This window comes from Brachionichthys hirsutus, chromosome 18 (genome assembly GCF_040956055.1).
Source record: "Brachionichthys hirsutus isolate HB-005 chromosome 18, CSIRO-AGI_Bhir_v1, whole genome shotgun sequence".
NCBI lineage: Eukaryota > Metazoa > Chordata > Actinopteri > Lophiiformes > Brachionichthyidae > Brachionichthys > Brachionichthys hirsutus.
Window position 1 is genome coordinate 4,889,399 of NC_090914.1, and position 18,989 is coordinate 4,908,387.

General features: G+C 40.9%; 4 protein-coding genes across 4 annotated transcripts; 3 read left to right on the forward strand and 1 right to left on the reverse strand.

The window, feature by feature from the left end:
- Positions 1–680: 680 nt before the first annotated feature.
- LOC137907994 (hepatic sodium/bile acid cotransporter-like) lies at positions 681–2,553 on the reverse strand. The gene is made up of 5 exons (XM_068752356.1): positions 2,165–2,553; positions 1,822–2,026; positions 1,523–1,701; positions 878–1,077; positions 681–736 (listed from the first exon to the last, which is right to left on the reverse strand). Exons 1-5 carry the CDS (start codon positions 2,551–2,553, stop codon positions 681–683), a joined length of 1,029 nt encoding a protein of 342 aa, XP_068608457.1.
- A 3,558-nt stretch (positions 2,554–6,111) lies between these two features.
- On the forward strand, positions 6,112–10,104 carry LOC137907531 (protein max-like). The gene is made up of 4 exons (XM_068751879.1): positions 6,112–6,147; positions 7,578–7,685; positions 8,777–8,915; positions 8,999–10,104. The coding sequence occupies exons 1-4, from the start codon at positions 6,112–6,114 to the stop codon at positions 9,181–9,183; spliced, it is 468 nt and encodes a 155-aa protein (XP_068607980.1). The 3' UTR covers positions 9,184–10,104.
- A 965-nt stretch (positions 10,105–11,069) lies between these two features.
- On the forward strand, positions 11,070–13,960 carry LOC137907947 (ras-related protein Rab-15-like). The gene is made up of 7 exons (XM_068752310.1): positions 11,070–11,193; positions 12,657–12,717; positions 12,811–12,871; positions 12,965–13,042; positions 13,197–13,286; positions 13,413–13,478; positions 13,798–13,960. Exons 1-7 carry the CDS (start codon positions 11,070–11,072, stop codon positions 13,951–13,953), a joined length of 636 nt encoding a protein of 211 aa, XP_068608411.1. The 3' UTR covers positions 13,954–13,960.
- Positions 13,961–15,251: 1,291 nt separating this feature from the next.
- gpx2 (glutathione peroxidase 2) lies at positions 15,252–16,365 on the forward strand. Its single transcript, XM_068752417.1, has 2 exons — positions 15,252–15,473; positions 15,864–16,365. Exons 1-2 carry the CDS (start codon positions 15,252–15,254, stop codon positions 16,215–16,217), a joined length of 576 nt encoding a protein of 191 aa, XP_068608518.1. The 3' UTR covers positions 16,218–16,365.
- The last annotated feature ends 2,624 nt before the right edge of the window (positions 16,366–18,989 follow it).

Below are 18,989 nucleotides of genomic sequence, written 5' to 3' on the forward strand. Positions count from 1 at the left end.
AACCAGGAAGTATTGTTCTTAATTTATGTAGGCTGCTTGAAACATTCCTGTTTTAAGTCTCAACGGGAAACTAAAATGTGAATATAATTTATTTGTCCAGAATGCTGTTGATCAGCGATTAGCTTTTCTTGATGCTTCCACAGTTCTTGGAAACCACAAGTCGTTCTACGCGTACATCTTTTTTTGACACTGTAAATGTGGTTTGGATGATTCAACCCAATAATGAGTAAGTGTAAAGATTAGTGTAATGTCCGTGTTCACTTTATTTCATTGTCCTTTGAATGATCTTTTGGACTAAGGAATGGATTATTTTTTTTTGTCAGATAGTATTTAATATATATGTAAAAAAAAAAAGCTATAAGTTAAATTTACTCTGTATATACCATATGATCATTTTGATTAAATATAATTTAAAGTGTTAATGGTTTGTGTCTTGATTTTGTTATTTTAGGTTTAAGACAAATTTTTCGTGGGTTCACGTATCAAAATAACACACCTCAGTTTCAAGTGTAAGTATGTGTCCCTGCTCTGACTGACAGTCTTTGTCAGCTTCACAGGCCTGAGTGAAGGATATGCAGCTGGTATTGAGCCTTTGGGCTCTGAATTGCTGCATCCTCAGCAGAGAGGACTCAACTGTCCTTCGCTTCTTCTTCGGCACCGTGTCTTCATCTGTGACCCTGTCAAGGCTGTTTCGCCACCTCTTGCTTAACATCCACGCTGTCGTGTTCTCTTGCGTCTGTGTAGAGAGGGGCGACGGGCTTTAGATCGGATTTTGAAAGATCAGTGGATTCTTTGGTGTGGAATGCAGGCTTGCGCTCGTCTGACCCCTCCACCAAATCTCATGCTGCAAAAACAAAAAGACAGCTGTGAAACTTACCCTCGGCTTGTTGTTTAAATGTTTGGTAACATCTGAAGCACAGGACCAGGAGAAGGGCCTCAGTACACTGGAGTGAGATGTATATGAGAGGGAAGAGAAACATGGGCCCAATGACCTCTGGGGGAAAAGCCACCTTCAGGATGACAGTGCAGAGCTGGATGTTTTGGCAACCGGTTTCCATGGAGATGGTCCTGCTGCATCTAAAAAGAGACAAACCAGAATTCACTAGTTTGATTGGCATACAATTTGAAATGCACCGGTTTTATTGGGAGAGAAGAAAAGAACCCAATATGTTTGTCTTAATTTGCTGCCTTGACAGAAATTTTGTTATCTCTTTGCTGCTCGTTTATTCTGAATTTTTAGGTTTTTCATGAAACCAAATGTAAATGTTTGAGGATTTTGTTACATTGCTTAATTTTCAAGCTAAATGTTCAAATTTGTCCTAAAAAAATAAAAACTGTAATCGACCGTAAAAGCATCAAGTTGGACAAAAACTTGTACTATCTGTTGTGTTGAGTGATTTAAACTATTGTGTGTGATTTGTAACCGCAAACAGCTGATGGAGCATTTTGCAAATAAGCCAAATGTTTAATGACGCTTGAATAATTTTGCATCCAACTGTGTAGCTTGTGTGTTTTCACTTACTGTGGACTGAGTCTACATAGGACAGACATGACATATCCCAGCGTAAAGCCAGTCAGCGGCATCAGCGCAGCCACAGACAAAGCATCCGCTGTGAGGATCATCCATAGTGCATCTTTGATGGCGATTCCGGAGAGGACGGACATTATGATGCTGGAGACGATCAGGATGGCGAAACCTGCCTGATGAGAAAGTGATGTTATCCATCTATAAAGCTGTGAAAACTCCCTTGACTCCTCCGCTTACAAATGTGCAACTATCATCAAAAATAATGTTTTATGTTCTGATTTCTGGGGTCTTACTTTTTTCACAACCGGTGAGTAGTTTGGCTTATAGTGATTAATAGCAATGCCAATAGCGCAAGGCACCAGGGTGAGTGCAAGAGCAGTGATGATGCCGCCGTATGGCACAGCATTTTGCAGACCGGCGAATCCTTGGCAGTAGATATAAAGCAACAAAGGCATCATTCCCAGGGCCGCAATACTGGAACAAGTAGTCATTACAATGCTGGAGGGTGTTGGAGAAAGGAGAAGCATTGTTAGACTGACATGCCCAATGGGTAATATGATAAAGAATGCTTAAGCAGTGCCGTATATTATTATGGCCATTTGTAAGTTTCCATCAAGACATCCACAAGGGCCTTACCTAAGGTTCATGTCACCCTTTAAGGCCAGAGAAAATATATTAGATAATGTTCCGCCTGGGCAGCAGCCACAGATGAGTACAGTCACAGCCTTAGCAGGGTCCATCTGCATGATTTTGGCCAGACAGAAGGCAGCCAGGGGCATGATGCCAAACTGGGCTACCAGTGCAATCGCTACACCTTTAGGCTTCAAGAAATGGTTCTTTATTTTTAAAATCTCCATCGTACAGCCAAGGGATATCATGGTGATGAAGAGGATGATGATACTGAAGATATTTATGGTTTTGTTGAGGCTGTGGGGGATGATCAGGGTACCCAAACTTCCATTGCTGGAGCCATTTCCTTCAATATAGCTGCTAGATATTCCCTTGTAGATTTCAGTGACATTCATTGTGGTCCAACAGCGCAGTGAGTGTTTTCACGGGTGCTGCTTCTTTCCCCTGTTACAAAAAACAAACCAGCAACAAAAGATGAAATGCAGTCATTTTCAGTTCATTTCCATTTAGGGTTAGGTAGGCTTGAATTTATGCATGTTGTTATATTTCATTGTTAGGACTTCTGTGGAGAATGTGATTGTTTTCTCAGAGGCTAAAATGAAATCCCTGATAGGAGTCTGTAGAAAAAAGGTCCTACAATCTTTGTCAGATTTTAAACCAAATTAAGATAATTTATTCTACAGATTTACAGAGAAAAACAAAACATAAAGACAAAATACATTTAATATACATACATATTTGAAAATGTTACTCAAACAGATTTATGGTGAATTTTCTAGAGACTAGTGAGCATTTATGTATATTTGACACAAAATAACTTTATTACCTTTGTTTATCTTATGCACGGAACATGTTTTTAAGAGCATTGGAATGAAATTTGAAATCCATGTCACATACAAAAAAGCGATATCAGGATCTTGGTGTACAGATTCTAAATCCTTCATGGGTTTTTTTTTTGGGGGGGGGGGGGGGGGGGGGCATTTAAATTGAACTTGACAATGAGAACATGTAAAATGTGATCCTTAGCCTAAAGTGAAATGGCAGCTTTCCTCACTTTTACTCTCACATAATAAACTAACAAAAATTCCCACTCCAGCACGGTACATTGGTGTCCAGTCTCGAGAACTACAACACTGCTGTAAGAGTAAAATAAATAAATAAATAGTGCCAGTTTTAGCCTATTACAAACAAATATAATATAAATATATCAAAAGTAATGAAAATATTTAGTTACCTTACATTCAGGCTAACTTGTGTAACTTCACAGGGCTCACTCCCACACTTGTTTCCAGCTCCGGTCACAGTCTTGTGTCTAATCCCTTTTTTCTGCGTCCTGCCCTCCCTCTCTGTCACATGGGGTCATAACAAGAGAATGGCAATGCCCCATTTTGTCCAAAGCAGCCCTTAATTATTTTGGCCTCATTTGAATGTGCAAACAAATTAATGTAATTAATATTATGCAACTGACAATACGATTTAGTTTGCCCAGTAGGTTTACAAGTCTTTTTTTAAAAGGGACCTTCCTCTGAACCCCTGAAACTGGGGTGCTTTGTACTCTCAGACCTTTGATTTACAGCTAACACAACCGATTGGATACTGTATGTCCAACAAGGTTGTTGGACTAATGTCTTAAACCTGGTTGAGATTAGATTTTAAAATATCAATGGATCTGACTTTTTATAGGAACAGATTCCTGAGTTGTGCAATAATGTTTTAGTTTTTTTAAAGCATGAAAAAAGGCCTCCAGGAGATGATGCAAACTTTTTTACATAAGAGGAATGAAAGTGTTGAAAAAAAACAGATAATAAAAGAAGCGATAAAATAACTAAAGTCGGACCAGGTGCCTCTGAGAGAATGGGGAGAGCAATAAGGAATTAATTTGCTCCCTGTTACAAATAATGTATTTCAGAACAAATTGGTATCCAACTGAGCCTAACTCCCATATTTCCATCTGAAAAAGGATAAAAGAAAATGGAAAAAACCATAATGAATTTGCAAATTGGTTCCATTACAAAAGGGTAACATTTAGAATCAAATTTAGAGACAATCCTTATAATAAGAATGATTTTGATCATTTTCTAACACCACTTAATGGAGAACCAACACAACAAATCCTATTTAAATAAAGTAAATAATATCACTGCTTTAGCCCCTCTGGCTGTCAAAATTATACTAGACAAATTATTGCTTGTTCTTACGGATCAGCATGTCATAAAACAGTGGACCATTGGCCTTGGCTAAGGTGTGTCCTTCTAATCAATAAATCAATAAATTATTAATACCGAGATCAGATTATCAATGTGTAAGAACCATCTCATCATTTTCTTGTAGACGAGACGATCATCTCATCTATAGCCGTTTCCCCCCACTTTGCTGGTCATGGGAGTTGCTGGACGCTATCCCAGCTTGCTATGGGCGAGAGGCGGGGTGCACCTGGGTGTAACTGTGTCTGTGAGTGGTTCTCTGTCTCTTTACACCTACGGACAATTTGGAGGAATCAATTCACCTCAATTGTGTATTTTTGGACGTGGGATGAAACTGGAGAAAATCCAAGTGGACATGGGGAGACCACATAAACTCTGCACAGATGCCATTCGAGCCCAGTCCCTTCTTGCTGTGAGGTGAAAGTACTAACAACCGCACCGCCTGAACACAGATCTATGAAGTTAAAAATAAATAATCACAATGACAAGCACAAGAAAAGAGAGTACTTGGCAAAATACATTTTTTCTCACCGGCTCTCTGTGTTTTAAACGTAAAAGAAACATGTCACAATAAATAGAGCACACACACACACACACACACACACACACACACACACACACACCTCACACTGTACAGTAGGTTTCAGGAAGTTAAACAATTGTTTAATTCATATTAGACAAAACAACTTCTGGATCCTAGAGCACATTTCATATTGCTGCATTTCATGCATAAACAGTGATTGACTTCTGCAGAGTCTATTTCTGTCCTGTGGAGTGTCCAGGATGGTGAGTGGGGGAGGGCAGCCAGGAAAGAGCCAGGCCGCCATCTGGCGTCATAATCATATGCCGAGTTATTGTAGCGCGGTGGCCTCCTGGCAGTGAAAGAGAGTACTTCAACAATGAGCACGTTGGTCCTTGATACCACAGAATGCAAGAGATAAATATTTATGGGAACTATATCACATCATATGAGCATCACAGGTTCGAGAAGACCAGAACTGTCCGGCCCTCAGATACCTGGACAGTGTGTTTGTTAATTCCATAAATGGCACAAGACAAAGATGTCAGATTTCAGCAAATCACAAGGTTTATTGAAAGAACAGAATTAAATTGAACATAAACTCTGTCAGAGGGGTGTTCCAGATGTTCCAGATTTATATGTTTATCACCCAGACCTTGAGTGCATGAAAAACAGGACATCAGTGTTAATCATTCATTATTTTTAATTTCTTCAATTAGGTTGATTATATGATTTATTATGTCACTAACAATCTATATATAATTATATGATTGAGTAAATATTTTAATGAGTATATGTGTTCAAGGCGTTGCTCATTTATGAATAACAATGGTGTTAAAAATGCATTTGAAAACTATCTTTAGCTGTGCACTTAAGTTGTGATACTTGACAGAGCTGTCGTGTTTGAAACTCTAGCAATAATGGCATATTATGGTGGGCGTGTCCAAATTAATAGGATTCTGGGAAATGAAGTATAAATTCTAAAAATCAGCAGCAGCGCAAACCAGGCTCTGCGGAGGCGATTGACTTCATTACCCACAAGGACTGACATTACTGCGCCTGCGCTGTTTATGTTTTCACCATCCATGTGTAGGCGAATCACGTGTAGGCTTGCTGGTCGTCATGTATCTGCTGTAGGAAATCTCCGCGATACATTTGGATATTTTGCCTACATTTGGAGTTTTTGTCAGCTGATTGTTATATTTTCCCTCATACCTTTTTACCGAAGAATGAGCGAAAACGATGACATCGACGTCGACAGCGATGTATGTAGTTTAGTTTCCTCTACAAGTAGCACTTGGCTAACCAAAGTGTCAGCCGAACAGCAACTTCAACATTCCTGCCAACCCATTGCTATCTGATTGAGTTAGCTAACTAGCTACTTGGGTTTCTTTAGCAAAACATTTAGCTTTTAAGACGAGTAGAAAGCTGTTGGACTAAAGGTATATTATTATTATTTTTTTAATGGCTGGATTATTGTAAATGAAGGGGGAAACACATTAGTCAGCAGTCGTGTGGATTTTCTTGCGCATTAATTTTTATTTACAATTATGGCGCTGTTAGCTGTCAAAAGGGATTGAAAAATAGTAATTATTGCTGTTATTTCACAAAGTCAATGACGCTTAAATGAAAAGTTGAACACTAGTGTGATCTGATAAAATTGCACCGTCGATATTCCTGAAATTGATATCATCAGTAATTCCGAGTCAATCTATTCAAAGTATTGAACATTTTGTTTTAAATGTACTGTGACTGCTTTTTTTCGCCATACTGTCCCCATGATTATGTATTCAGAAACAGGCATTGCACTCCCGATTGCGTTCGAAACAGTCCTGACAATAACCGCTGTGAAGTTTTAAAAAAAAGAAAAAGAAAATACAAAAATAAGTCAGTGAAGTCACACATTGCATGATTGTAGTTTACACGTAGTTACACAAATGGATGGGCATCCAGAATGCAGCTTGATCGCCTTGCAAATCGGGAGATTAAAGACTGTTTACTAAATGCACACGGAGAATTGTGCTGTTGCAGGACATTACATGACATCTCGGACAGATACTACCTGCTACATGCAGCTTTACGCTGACTGCATGCTAAATGCAGATCCTTTAGGTCCCTTTCAGTGTGTGGCAGTATTTTTTTTTTAACAAAAGTTGTGTTCCTGAAACTCGTGACAGGGTCTGGCCACAGATTCCTCAGAGCCTCGGTTTGCATACACTGGCAGGCCTCTGAATCATGCCGTTGCTGAAACCTTCTTTGATGGGTTAGCAAATACTTGGACTAAAAACTGAATTTCTCGGAAGCATTCGCCACTGAAGTAATTGAGTCAATATTGTTTTTTTTAATTACTGACATGCAGCCGGTTTGAAACAGTATTAAGGCGAGGCTGAAATGACTCAACTTATCTGGGGTTGAGATTCTGTGGAACACTCGCTTCCTTAGAACCATGCTTAGAATGTTTGTTTTCGCTGTGTGGGAACAGGAAACTTTAGGAGTGCATGTGCAAAACCCAAGAAATGCAAGACTACTATTTATTTGCAATGTAAAGCTGATGGATTTGCATATTGCAGCTTTAAATTTCACCCTGCTGTCTTGCATGGAAATCGAGTCATGCACTTTCTTTTGATGCCCTTAATTTTGTCTTAATTATCGTTGTGCGTATAACCCAAGTAGAAATGTTTATCATCCCTTGCAGGCAGACAAGCGAGCTCATCACAATGCGCTTGAGCGCAAACGCAGGGACCACATTAAAGACAGCTTTCATGGTTTACGAGATTCTGTGCCGGAATTACAAGGAGAGAAGGTGAGTGGAAACGTGTTCACGTCCTGTGTGATCTGTGTTCATCCAATCCCTGCCAACACAAGCAATATGAAGTTGAGGAGACGGTTGCGTAAATCTTCCACTCGGCTCTCTCTCTCTCTCTATTTTTTTATTTTTTTTTACTGCTGTGCTTTTTCACTGGTTTTCACAGCGTTGGAGACTTTGGCTCGTCAGCTGCAGCTCCTAAAGTAGTAAATCCTCCCAAGGCCAATTCATTTCAATGCTGAGCAAAGCTGTTCATGTGACAGTCCAAAACAACATAACCTTCATATTGGAATCCAGTGTTTCCCACAGATGCGTTGCAGCAGGGTCAGGGGTGGGAGTTTGGGGCAGTTTTATTTCTCCATTTCTCTACCACCCCATCTCTAGTGTGTAGATTATTAATTTTTCCATCATCCAGATTCTCCACCTTGTAGTGTTCAATCACAAACTATTTTAATCTGCTTGCTTTGCTTAAGCCTGAAGTTCTTTTTTTTTTTTTCTCCTCGCACTTACGCCTCTGGTGTCTGACTAAACGCTCCGACTTGCTCCACCTGTCTCTGTCTGTACCCTTACAACTTTAAAGGAGAGGTTTATTTACAGAGATCTAATACAGCAAAACCTCGACATACGAGCGTTCCAGGATACGGGCCGGCCTATGAGCAATATTTTCCGTTGAGACTCGAGCGTAAATATTAAGATACGAGCAACGGAGTACATCAACAATATATACAATCTTAAAACAGAAGGATGCTATCAAGAACACAAAGCCTTCCAAAGGCAGAACTATTATGTCTGAGTTTATGTAAGAGTACCAGTACGTGTAAAGGTCTCGAAGGTAAATCTCATAATAAAACCATATTTTATATTGCATTAATACTGTATATCAATTATATCATTTTATGTGCGTGTATATCTATACAACAATTACATTTACATTGTTATTAGCATTGATTTGAGCATTTCTAGATGGCTTTTTTAAAAATTCTGCGATTTGAGTTATTAGTAATGTTTAGAGAGAAAATGTGATGCTTCTCTTGTGTGATAAGGCCCTGCCACATTGTCCTATGGCTCTCTGAATTTGTTGCTGACAGAACTCTGTCAAACAGGCTTCCAGAGCACAGATTCTAGACAAAGCCACCGAGTACATCCAGTACATGAGGCGGAAAAACAACACCCACCAGCAAGACATCGACGACTTGAAGAAGCAGAACGCGCTGCTGGAGCAGCAAGGTAAGTGGAACGATTGTGGTTCGCATCTTTTCACCGTCATTCAGGAGCAGGTATGAATATAAAGGTTTTAGTTCTCGTTTCAGTTCGTGCATTGGAGAAGGCCAAGGGGAACACTCAGCTCCAGACAAACTGCTCCTCCGATAGCAGCTTGTACACGAACCGCAAAGGGAGCGCGGTCTCTGCGTTTGACGGCGGGTCCGACTCCAGCTCTGAATCAGAGCCAGATGAGCCGCCCAACAGGAAGAAGCTGCGCGTGGAGGCAAGCTAGACAGACTTTTTTTTGCCCACCAGCACCAACTCTTCCCACCTGTCTGCACTCAGCCCCGCCTTTTTACCCCAGTCCAGGAGACGAGGCGCTGATATATAAAATTCTTATACTTTTTTTTTTTTTCCCCCCACTCCTGGTAAATATCCCATCCCTTCTGTTGTGGCCCTGCAAAAACTTTTAAGGCCCCCTCCCCAAGTGAGGCAGCTCTGCAGTCTTGAATTATTTGACGCTTTTCAAAACCTCGTGATAGCATTCATGATTAAATGTGAAAATGACCTGGTATGAGACTTTAGTAGAGCAAATGTGACGCTACTCATTCAGTGTAACGTGGCTGAAGCTTTTGTCTTTGAAACTGTTTGTGTGATCAAACGGAATCCCTCTATTTATGCTCTTGAAACAAAATTTATTTCTCACCCCTGCATTTGATCGGCCTCATATTTGGCTGGATGTTTTTTCAGGACACAGGAGGGCAAAATAAGTTGACCTGCTCTCGTTGTGGATTTTCAAACGAATCAACTATTTATTGTTTTTTTTTTTCCTTTTTTTTTTTTTTAATTCATCAAATAAATTAAAGGTTGACCAAATCCCCGAATTGATACGTATTGTTACACAATGCTGTTAAATGGTGGTGACTTTTATTTTTGTTTATGGAAGTCCATTTCAGTGTGTAGTATATAACACTGTATACTCTTAAATGCTCTGCAAAAAAAAAAAAAGCCTTCCCTTGAAATATTTGCCTGCGCTGGGAATGTTGATCTTTCTTTGTTTTTCCTTTTTGCAGAGGTTAACTAGTGTGTATGTGATCAATATTTGTTCGTTCCATTCCATGGAAATTACAGGTATGTTGTACATACTGCCAACCGTTGTCTTGCAAGTTAAGGCATACCTTTATTATAAGACTATAAATAAAACTATTTTATCCTTTTAGGATTTATTTGTGACTCATGTTTTATGTGTTGTTTCAAAACGGTACCTGTCAATAAAAGACTAAGATGTGATCAAACATATTAATTGTATAAACAACCAGGGGATATTTCCTGTTTAAATGTTTACATGTTAGTGTTAGAGATTAGTGGATTCATATTTAATAAGAATTCACCTGTGAATATTCATGTTAGCTAAATGGGCAATATCAACAACAGGAGACATGTTTCTGCGTTCAGGTTTGGAAGAAAATGTCACCCCAAGTGGCATCCTCACTTTTCAAGATGTTTTAGGTATTGGTGTTGGCCTGATTGGGCTCAATAACCTGACCATCAGAATAATTCAGGGTGATGAAAGTCAAAAAGCAGTGTTTGCTCTGAGACGGTTTATGATTTGATAGGTTATAATCATAGAACATGTAAAAGTAGTGATAATGTTCATCAATTTTTCTTTTCTTTTTTGCACTGGTTGCCGAAATAAGGCCGCTTTTAGTCTTATAAGGATTTGGTTTCAGGGCGTCGGTATTTACAACAAGCCTGAAGCGGCTGCTCTGTCTACCTGTGTTTGTTCTGCATTTAAATATTGATTAGCTTTGCGTGACGTAACACAAGTGACACTCCCACTGCTGCCTCTTTGAGGATGTAGGTTAAGTGGTGCGTTTGTGACCGTGGGATATCTTAAATAACCGAAGGGCGCATTCACAAAACATTACATGGTGCTTTGAGTAATTGTGTAGAACACTTACTATGATGCTCGTTTTGCCTTTCTTATTGTGAAAGTCATGTATCCATCTTAAAGACAGCGTTCGCTAAAATATTTCGTTTTTAACTAAATGAACTCGCACATTTCCGAGGTTTAATGAATGCAGCACCGCAATTGCTGAGAAAAGACATCAGCCTGAAGCTTTATAAAAAAAAAAGAAAAAAAAAGTCATGTTTTCGTCAATATTTTAGTTAATGGTCATGGCTAAAGAGTACGACGTTCTGTTCAGGCTGCTGATCCTCGGAGATTCGGGCGTCGGGAAGACCTGCATCCTCCGCAGGTTCTCAGAAAGCGAGTTTGATGGCTGTCATATCTCCACTATCGGTAAGATATCCAACAGGTTTTCGGTGACGGCGTCCGTTTTTAAACTCACCTGTTCACGTCAGAGAACACTTTCTGAAAACGGGACAAAGTATCCGTCCGGGCTGCGTCGTTTGTGTTGATGTCTCAGAACATTTACTGTCATGTTCTGCTTTTATTCGGAGTGTGTATTCAGCCCAAGCGAGCAAATGGGGTTAACATGTGAAACAGGCTTAAAAACATGTCCGCATTAAGAAGAAGGAAAAAGACGCGGTCCCGGTAATATTTAGGATTCATTTATAATTCTCTAAAATATGAGTACCTCTCAGATATACCCTAAAAGAATTGTGAGAAAGCCCGTGTGTGAAATGTGGTGCAATTTACAACAGAAAGGGACAGTTGCATTCTTAAACCTGAAAGTATTTTACTTTGGAAGTGAAACTTGGGGATAGTTATTGGAATCGGTGCCTCGTGTTCCTGATCGCATGATCAGCTGAGACTGAGGGAAATGGTTTCGGCAGGTCGATAGCTGGGTTAAATGTTTGCAAGGGGCTTGCAGGTCGGAGAGGCTTTATTCTGGATTAAACCCAGTTGTTTGAGAACGCGCATTGTTAACAAAACGTATTGCAAAAAAAAAAAAAAAAAATCCTGGCACCATGGCTGAAATTGTAAACTTTCTACTGACCAAAGCGTAATCGTTTCATTCTTGGGCATTGATGCCAAGTTATTGGAAGACGAAGAAGAGTTGTTTTCTTCTTCGTCTTCTTCAGTTCTCTGACATATTTGTGTCGGTGAACTGAATGTGTGGGCTTCAGGCAGTAACAAACACTATTCATATATTAAAAGGCCTGATCTTTTCTTGCATTGAGCGTTAATATCTTAAGATGAGCCCCCCCTACAGGCCAGATGATGAAATGTGCGCAGTATAGTTATTAAAACTGAATGGTAGATGAGCCATTATTGAACTTGTAGAATGTATAGTTTGGTGTTTTAGTGAAGCATGATGTAGAATGGTGCTATAAAATGGCAGAAAGAAGATCAGAAACAATGATGGTTTAACTTTAAAACAAATAGCTGTAATGATTTATCCTTTATGGGATTTAATTTACTCTGAATGCCACTTCCTTGAACCTGAATGCTGACTACTCTCCTGTCTGCCTCTGGACTGTCGTAACAATATCCTCAAAGAAACTGCTGCATACTGACAAATGGTGTTTACTCAGGCGTCATCCATTTTAACTACAGTTTGTTTAGGAAAAGGAACCTCGGGCTTATAATTAACTTGCAGCCTAAGCACATTTGAATCCAAGTGTCTTGTTTGTAATACGAATGAGGAGTGGATGAATTATGACTAAACGTGGCATTAAAAAATCCAGGTCTGGGCACTTGATGGAGTTTGAACAAAGGTGCAGAGTTTATTTAATGTTGTTGTTAAAACGCGTATTGATTGTGTTCTTCTCAAACTTGCTCACATTTATATTTGGCAGGAGTTGATTTTAAAATGAAAACAATAGAAGTAGATGGAATCAAAGTGCGGATGCAGATATGGTAAGTTAACTTCCAGTGTTATTGTGTTTACAGTAAGTCGGCGTGTGTGTGATCCTCTCCTGCTGATGTGTGCTGCGTGTTTTTATCTTGCAGGGACACGGCTGGTCAGGATCGTTATCGGACTCTTACCAAACAGTACTACAGGCGGGCACAGGTATACATTTATGGACACTGGAGTCTGACGTTACCTTTTACGAGGTATTCTATCATTCATTCTGTAAATATTCTCCTGTGGATTCTTGTCCAGGGTATCGTCTTTGTGTACGACATCACAAGGAAGCAGTCCTTTCAGCACCTAGCGAAGTGGGTCAGTGATGTGGATGAAGTAAGGAAGTGAAACTCATCCCCCCCCCCCCCCCCCCATCTGTATTACCTGTCCACTCACTTTTTCTGTTCACTGTAATCCCAAAGATTTAATGTGAGTGGCGAGGTGATGAAGTCTCTTATCTCTACATGAGTGGATATTTATTTACTTCCAGTTTTCCCCATGCATGGTGCAGAGGGTCTTGGTGGGAAACAAGTGTGATGATGAGCTCGGGAGGCAGGTGACAAAAGACCAAGGAAGCAAGGTCAGGTATAAACGTATTACCGCCCATAACTCTAAAGGTTATGGGTGGATCTCGATGACATTCTCAGGAAATGTGTTGTTGACATTGTTGTGTTTATTTCTAACCATGTCTCATTGAATCTTGCAGCTAGCAAAGACATATGGGATGGAGTTTTTTGAGACCAGTGCCTCCTCTGGCAGTAACATCACCGAGGTAGGACAAGAGATGCCTCTAAACCGGCTACTTTAATTTTTATCCTTATCAGCCTGGTTGTCTTTTTTTTTACTTTATATTTGCTGTTCAAATGAACAGAGCCACACCTCCATACAATTCTGCAGCAAAGTGCCACATGGCTGGATTTAGCATGAATATGGTGGATGAAGCATAGGTCAAACACACAAATATTAAAGGCTTTTTTTTTTACGCCCATGACAAAAGAGGGACTTGAGCAAAACGCGTTGGCAACATTGACTAGAATATTGACACCATTGTGGCAAAGTTGTCTAATGTGATTGCGTTTCACTTTCTTCAGGCCTTCACTCGTGTGGCAGAACTATTGCTGCAGGCTAATAAGAGAGACGTGGACAGCTTGTTGGGCTCTCTGGATGATTATCTGGAAAAGGCTGTTTTGGACGTAGAGAAGGGTGAACAAGAGTCCAACAAAACCCAAAGGACCTGTGCATGTTAGACACCCGTTCGCCCACAGTGCCATGTCTCCTGCCATAGCTTAAGACCCCCCCCCCCCCCCCCCGCCTTCGTTTATGCTGTGACGTCTGGACCAGAAGTAGTTTCAGTTGGTAAAGGTACACGGTGATGAGTGCAGTTGGCAGAAACAACCGAGAGAGGGGCGGTACTGTCTCACGATCGCTGAAATCTGTAAGCAATGGGAAGCACATTTTATACTAAAAGTAGCTTTTTACACATTTGTTCCTTCAAAACGTTTCATTGGTGAGAGGTTATTCGCATCTATTTATTTTATTGCATTCTGTCACTTTTTTTTCTTTTGTCACTTGTCACAATTTTGATATGCAGGCAACACATTTATAATTTATTTAGGGGGAAATGTGTATATAAATTTGCAACTAGTAAACCGCATGCAGCCGGAGGACGCAGCTCAATTATTTATTACCTTGAAAGTGAAACCAAGTATTGATGGCTTCATTTTCACATTTGACTTCCTCCTTCCTCAAGGGAGGACAGTGTTGTGCCATATTCAGTGACCTTTTTGACTGCAGTACATGTTTATTTACAATTCTTAATGTATGTACAGTTGGCTTCATGACTATGACTGGCCTTGTCTACTGTATATTTTACATTTAAGAAGTGTTGTTGCTGCTAAATAATTTTTTTCAGGGTCTGCCAATGAACCACATGTGTCTAATTTAATGCTTGAAATGTTGCAAAACAGAACTTCCACTTAAGTTAATAAATTGAAATTTTCATATTTAAAGTGTATTATTTGGGCGTCTGAATGAATTGCTGAGTCATATTTGGACTGAAGTTAGGACTACAGTAGGTTCCTTTTATTTTTCATTACCTGCTGTTAAAGACAGGTGATCCCGTGTTAGATCTTTGATGACTGGAAAAGTAAGGGCGTGTGTCGAGGCAGGAAAAACATGCCATAATCCGTGCTGATGCTCCCAATTAACAGTCTCTGAAACGAGGATAATATGTAATAAAACACTTTTAGTCATTATTAGCAAATTAAATTTGCTTTCAAAGGTACTGTTATGAATTTCTTTATTAAGAAAACAAACGGGTCAAGACGCATCACTGAAATTCAACAACTACCTAGAGTTCTTGATTGGTTTTGGAACTAGCTGCATCATTCTGATGCTTGTAAAGGGTGTCGTATGTCAGATCATGCATCAGTTACCTGCAGAGCTATTTGACACCAATGGAAAAACGGCGTTCTGTCTGGTCAGGTGACCACAGCAGTTCGAAGCGGTCGTACGCTGAGATCAGCGCGGAAACACGGGAGCTGAGATGACGTTCATCGCCAAAACGTTCTACGATCTGAAGGCCACCACGCTGGAGGGGGGCATAACGGATTTCAATGTGTTCAGGGGGCGGGTGGTCCTGATAGAGAATGTGGCCTCTCTCTGAGGCACCACCACCCGGGACTTCAGCCAACTCAGCCAGCTCCAGAGCAAATACCCCCATCGGCTGGTGGTCCTGGGTTTTCCATGTAACCAGTTCGGATATCAGGTGAGTTGAGAAGTGCAAGTTCTCCTTTTTGGAATTAATCAGGACGCTGCAACACCTGGTCTCGATTAAGGTCAGACACCAGATGAAATTACAGATTCATTCATGGTGAACCTTTTTTTAATCCGTTTACTCAAGTTTTCTCTCTCGCTCTGTCTCTCTGAGGTGTTCATGGTTATCTAACATTTATTTTAATACAGCCAGGAAACTGAATCCCACTAGATGGTAAGATCATTGTTAGATTGCAAGATGTAAATTTTCTACGTGTGTTTTACAATCGCAATACCTCTACCTACTGAGAATTTTTTTAAATCTGACTTAATCCTTTTTATATCACGAGTATTTTTGCAGAGTATTAAACGGCAGGACAATATGAGTGCTTGCGTTTTGCAGGAGAACTGCTCCAATGGCGAGATCCTGAATTCCCTGCAGCACGTGCGTCCAGGCGGAGGCTTTCAGCCGAACTTCACCATCTTTGAGAAATGCGACGTCAACGGAACAAACACACATCCGGTCTTTGCCTATCTTAAAGATAAGCTCCCCTATCCTAATGATGACCCAAACTCTCTCATGCAGGATCCCAAATTTCTCACTTGGAGTCCCATCAACAGGACGGACGTCTCTTGGAACTTTGAGAAATTTCTCATTGGGCCAGAGGGAGAACCCTTTAAAAGATACAGCAAAAAGTTTCCCACCATTGATATCGAGCCTGACATTCAGAGACTGTTAAGATTAGCTAAGACCTAATAATAGCCTCCACCTCTAAATGACTTATCATCAGTCATAGTCAAGCCTAGCAGACTGTCCTCCACGCTTTTAAGCCTTATTGAATGAGGATGATATTCTTAAATACTGAGGGAATATTATCTGATGCCTTATAAGAGCTGAAGAATAGTGGAGGATTTAAGCAAATGTATGTAAAAAGAGTTTTCCTGTGTAATTAAATAAAAACATTTTCCCTTTAGAAACATTCCATTGCATCATTTTGTTTCGTGTTCTGTGCTACCGTGACCAGCAGATGGTGCTGCTGACCTGATTATCTCCACTGATAACTCCTGTCATGCATTTACCAATTAGCATTCACCTCACACACACTTGCAAAACATTTGCACAGGAATAAAATCCTGAAATCCAACATTCCCTCTCTCTTTCTCTCTACGAACAATCTGTTTTAATTGGCCCCTTCAAACGACAAGGCAATGCCTCTGACGCAAAGTTGACGAAAATAGACATGCCTGATACGACTCTGCGTGGGCATGGAAATGAGGCATGAAATGCAGGAGGAAGAATCTGGAATGATCATTCTTCTTGCCATTGCACGGAAAATTCACTAAAATGACACAGTTCTATGCATCGTTCTCCCGCCTGCATCCTGCTGATTCCTTCCTTATGAGAACCACACATTTTCATAAAAGATTATCAGTTGCCGGTACAACAAAAAGGAATATTTTACAACCACAGTGACACCTTGAAACAAGCATTGCATTAAGCCTTGTGAAAGCATTGCCATTGCCTATAATGAACTCTCATCCAGATTTAATTTGCTATGCACACTGTGCGATGTTTGCAAGGTCTGCAGATTAGCAGTGGATTTTCTGCACATCCACTCGCATTTACATCAGCCGATGATGTCAGAGCCGCTGGCTGCACAGGCCAGGCTGCACTGGATCGTCTTTGGCGGTTGCTTCGGGGACAACAGCAGCACTCATTTACCTGCCACTGCTTTATATCCGTGTAGGAAGACGCGCTGATTTTGCATATCACATTTAAATGTTTGAGCTTGTCACAGTATGTCACGTGATTTAATTATTATTATTATTAGTATTAGTTTAATGGTCCATTGCTGACATCCAATAATGTTAATGAGGAAAGCAGATATCTCTTTATTATATAGTCAGATCTCTTTTTCCTCCTCCTTGTCCACCCACGACAGGTGAGCGTCGTTTCCAGGGAAACGTTTGATTTTCCCACGAAACGTTCTCGCGAGACTCAGAGAGAGAGAGAGAGAGAGAGAGAGAGAGAGAGAGAGAGAGACGTAGAGAAGCTGCGTAAATGAGATCATCGCTCCAGCAGCTGCATAGCGCAGCGACGCAAAGCCGTAACTTTCTATCAAACTTCCGAGTTGCCTTCGGAGGTCGACCCCGGGGCATTTATCGGTTCGATCCGGGCACGACCACGCGTCCTGCGTGGGTGAGGGAGAACGCAGCGCAGCTCCTGAGTTGGAATTACTGGATCTTATTATTATTATTATTATTATTATTAACCAGTTGAAAGAAAAGGGAGGAAAAGCCTTTTGGCATCCAGAGAGGACTCCCGGCAGAAAGGAGGAAAGGTGAGTGCGGAGCGTGCGTGGGCTTGTTTTGTTCACGCAAACATCTGTCGCGGCTGCTGTTTGCGCTGCGTAAAGGCGCACCGAATCAGTGCCACCGTGTTTTTTTCCCCGACCAATCGCTCCTGTCGGTAGGCGGAGGGGGGGCACTCGGTAGCAAACCGTTTCTGCTCGACTGCTACCGGAGCTGTCAACGCACATAACGCGTCGTTGTGTGCGCGTCAAGGACATTGTTCCCTTCCCTGCGCCGCTCCGGGTGCGTTCACACACAGGTGGTATGGATCGCGCACGGACGTTTTCCCAGCCGTGCTGCAGGACGTTGTCGGATTTCAGGCAGGTGATTCCGACGTATTGCTGCTCAGACCGGGCCAAACCAGTGGCTTTCATCCGAGGCTTAAATTCACTATTATTATTATTATTATTATTATTCACTGTGACATTTCTGATCAGATAACGCCGTCATCTCCAGTGATGGTTATTTTATGGGGTCCACAGAGAATACAGGTCGTCACAGTGGTGGACCAATGTCAGCCAGGTAAACTGCGTCCGGAAAGGAGCACATTTACAAGACATCAGCTGGAACAAACCCAGTTAGAACTATGGAGGTTGAGATGAAACCAGTATCAGCTCCAGGGTGCTTCAGCTTTGGGCAAGGATCATGTTTTTTTTAGCATTCTTGGTATAGGCTTAGTTATCCTGCAGTGGGCATGACTGATCCTAGAACAGTCCTGATCCCTTTTAAAATCATATCTATTACTATTATTATTTTTGCAGTGATTTGCTCCTTGCTGTTTTTCTATGTGATTCTAATTCAAACGTAACACACACACACGTGCTCGGTTTGAATCAGTAGGTCAGCTTGTCTGCTTCATGCTGTTGACCAAACTGCCATTCAAGGTTAAGATAAGACTTCCATGGGTTTTAAGACCAGCCTGTTAGGAAGACTAGTTCGTGCTGCTTTTGAATCTATATGCAAATGTGATTGTTCCCCCCCCCCCCCCCCCCCAAAAAAAATAATAAAGCAATTGATTCTCAAGTTTTTCATCCATATAAATAATCCACCCCCCTGATTTATTACAGCACCGGAGGACAGTTGTGATTTTCACTTTAATGCGTCTCACTCGTCAAGTTCTAATAACGGTTAGAGTCTTTCGAACGCGCTGGCATTCACAGAGGGAAGCTTCCTGTTG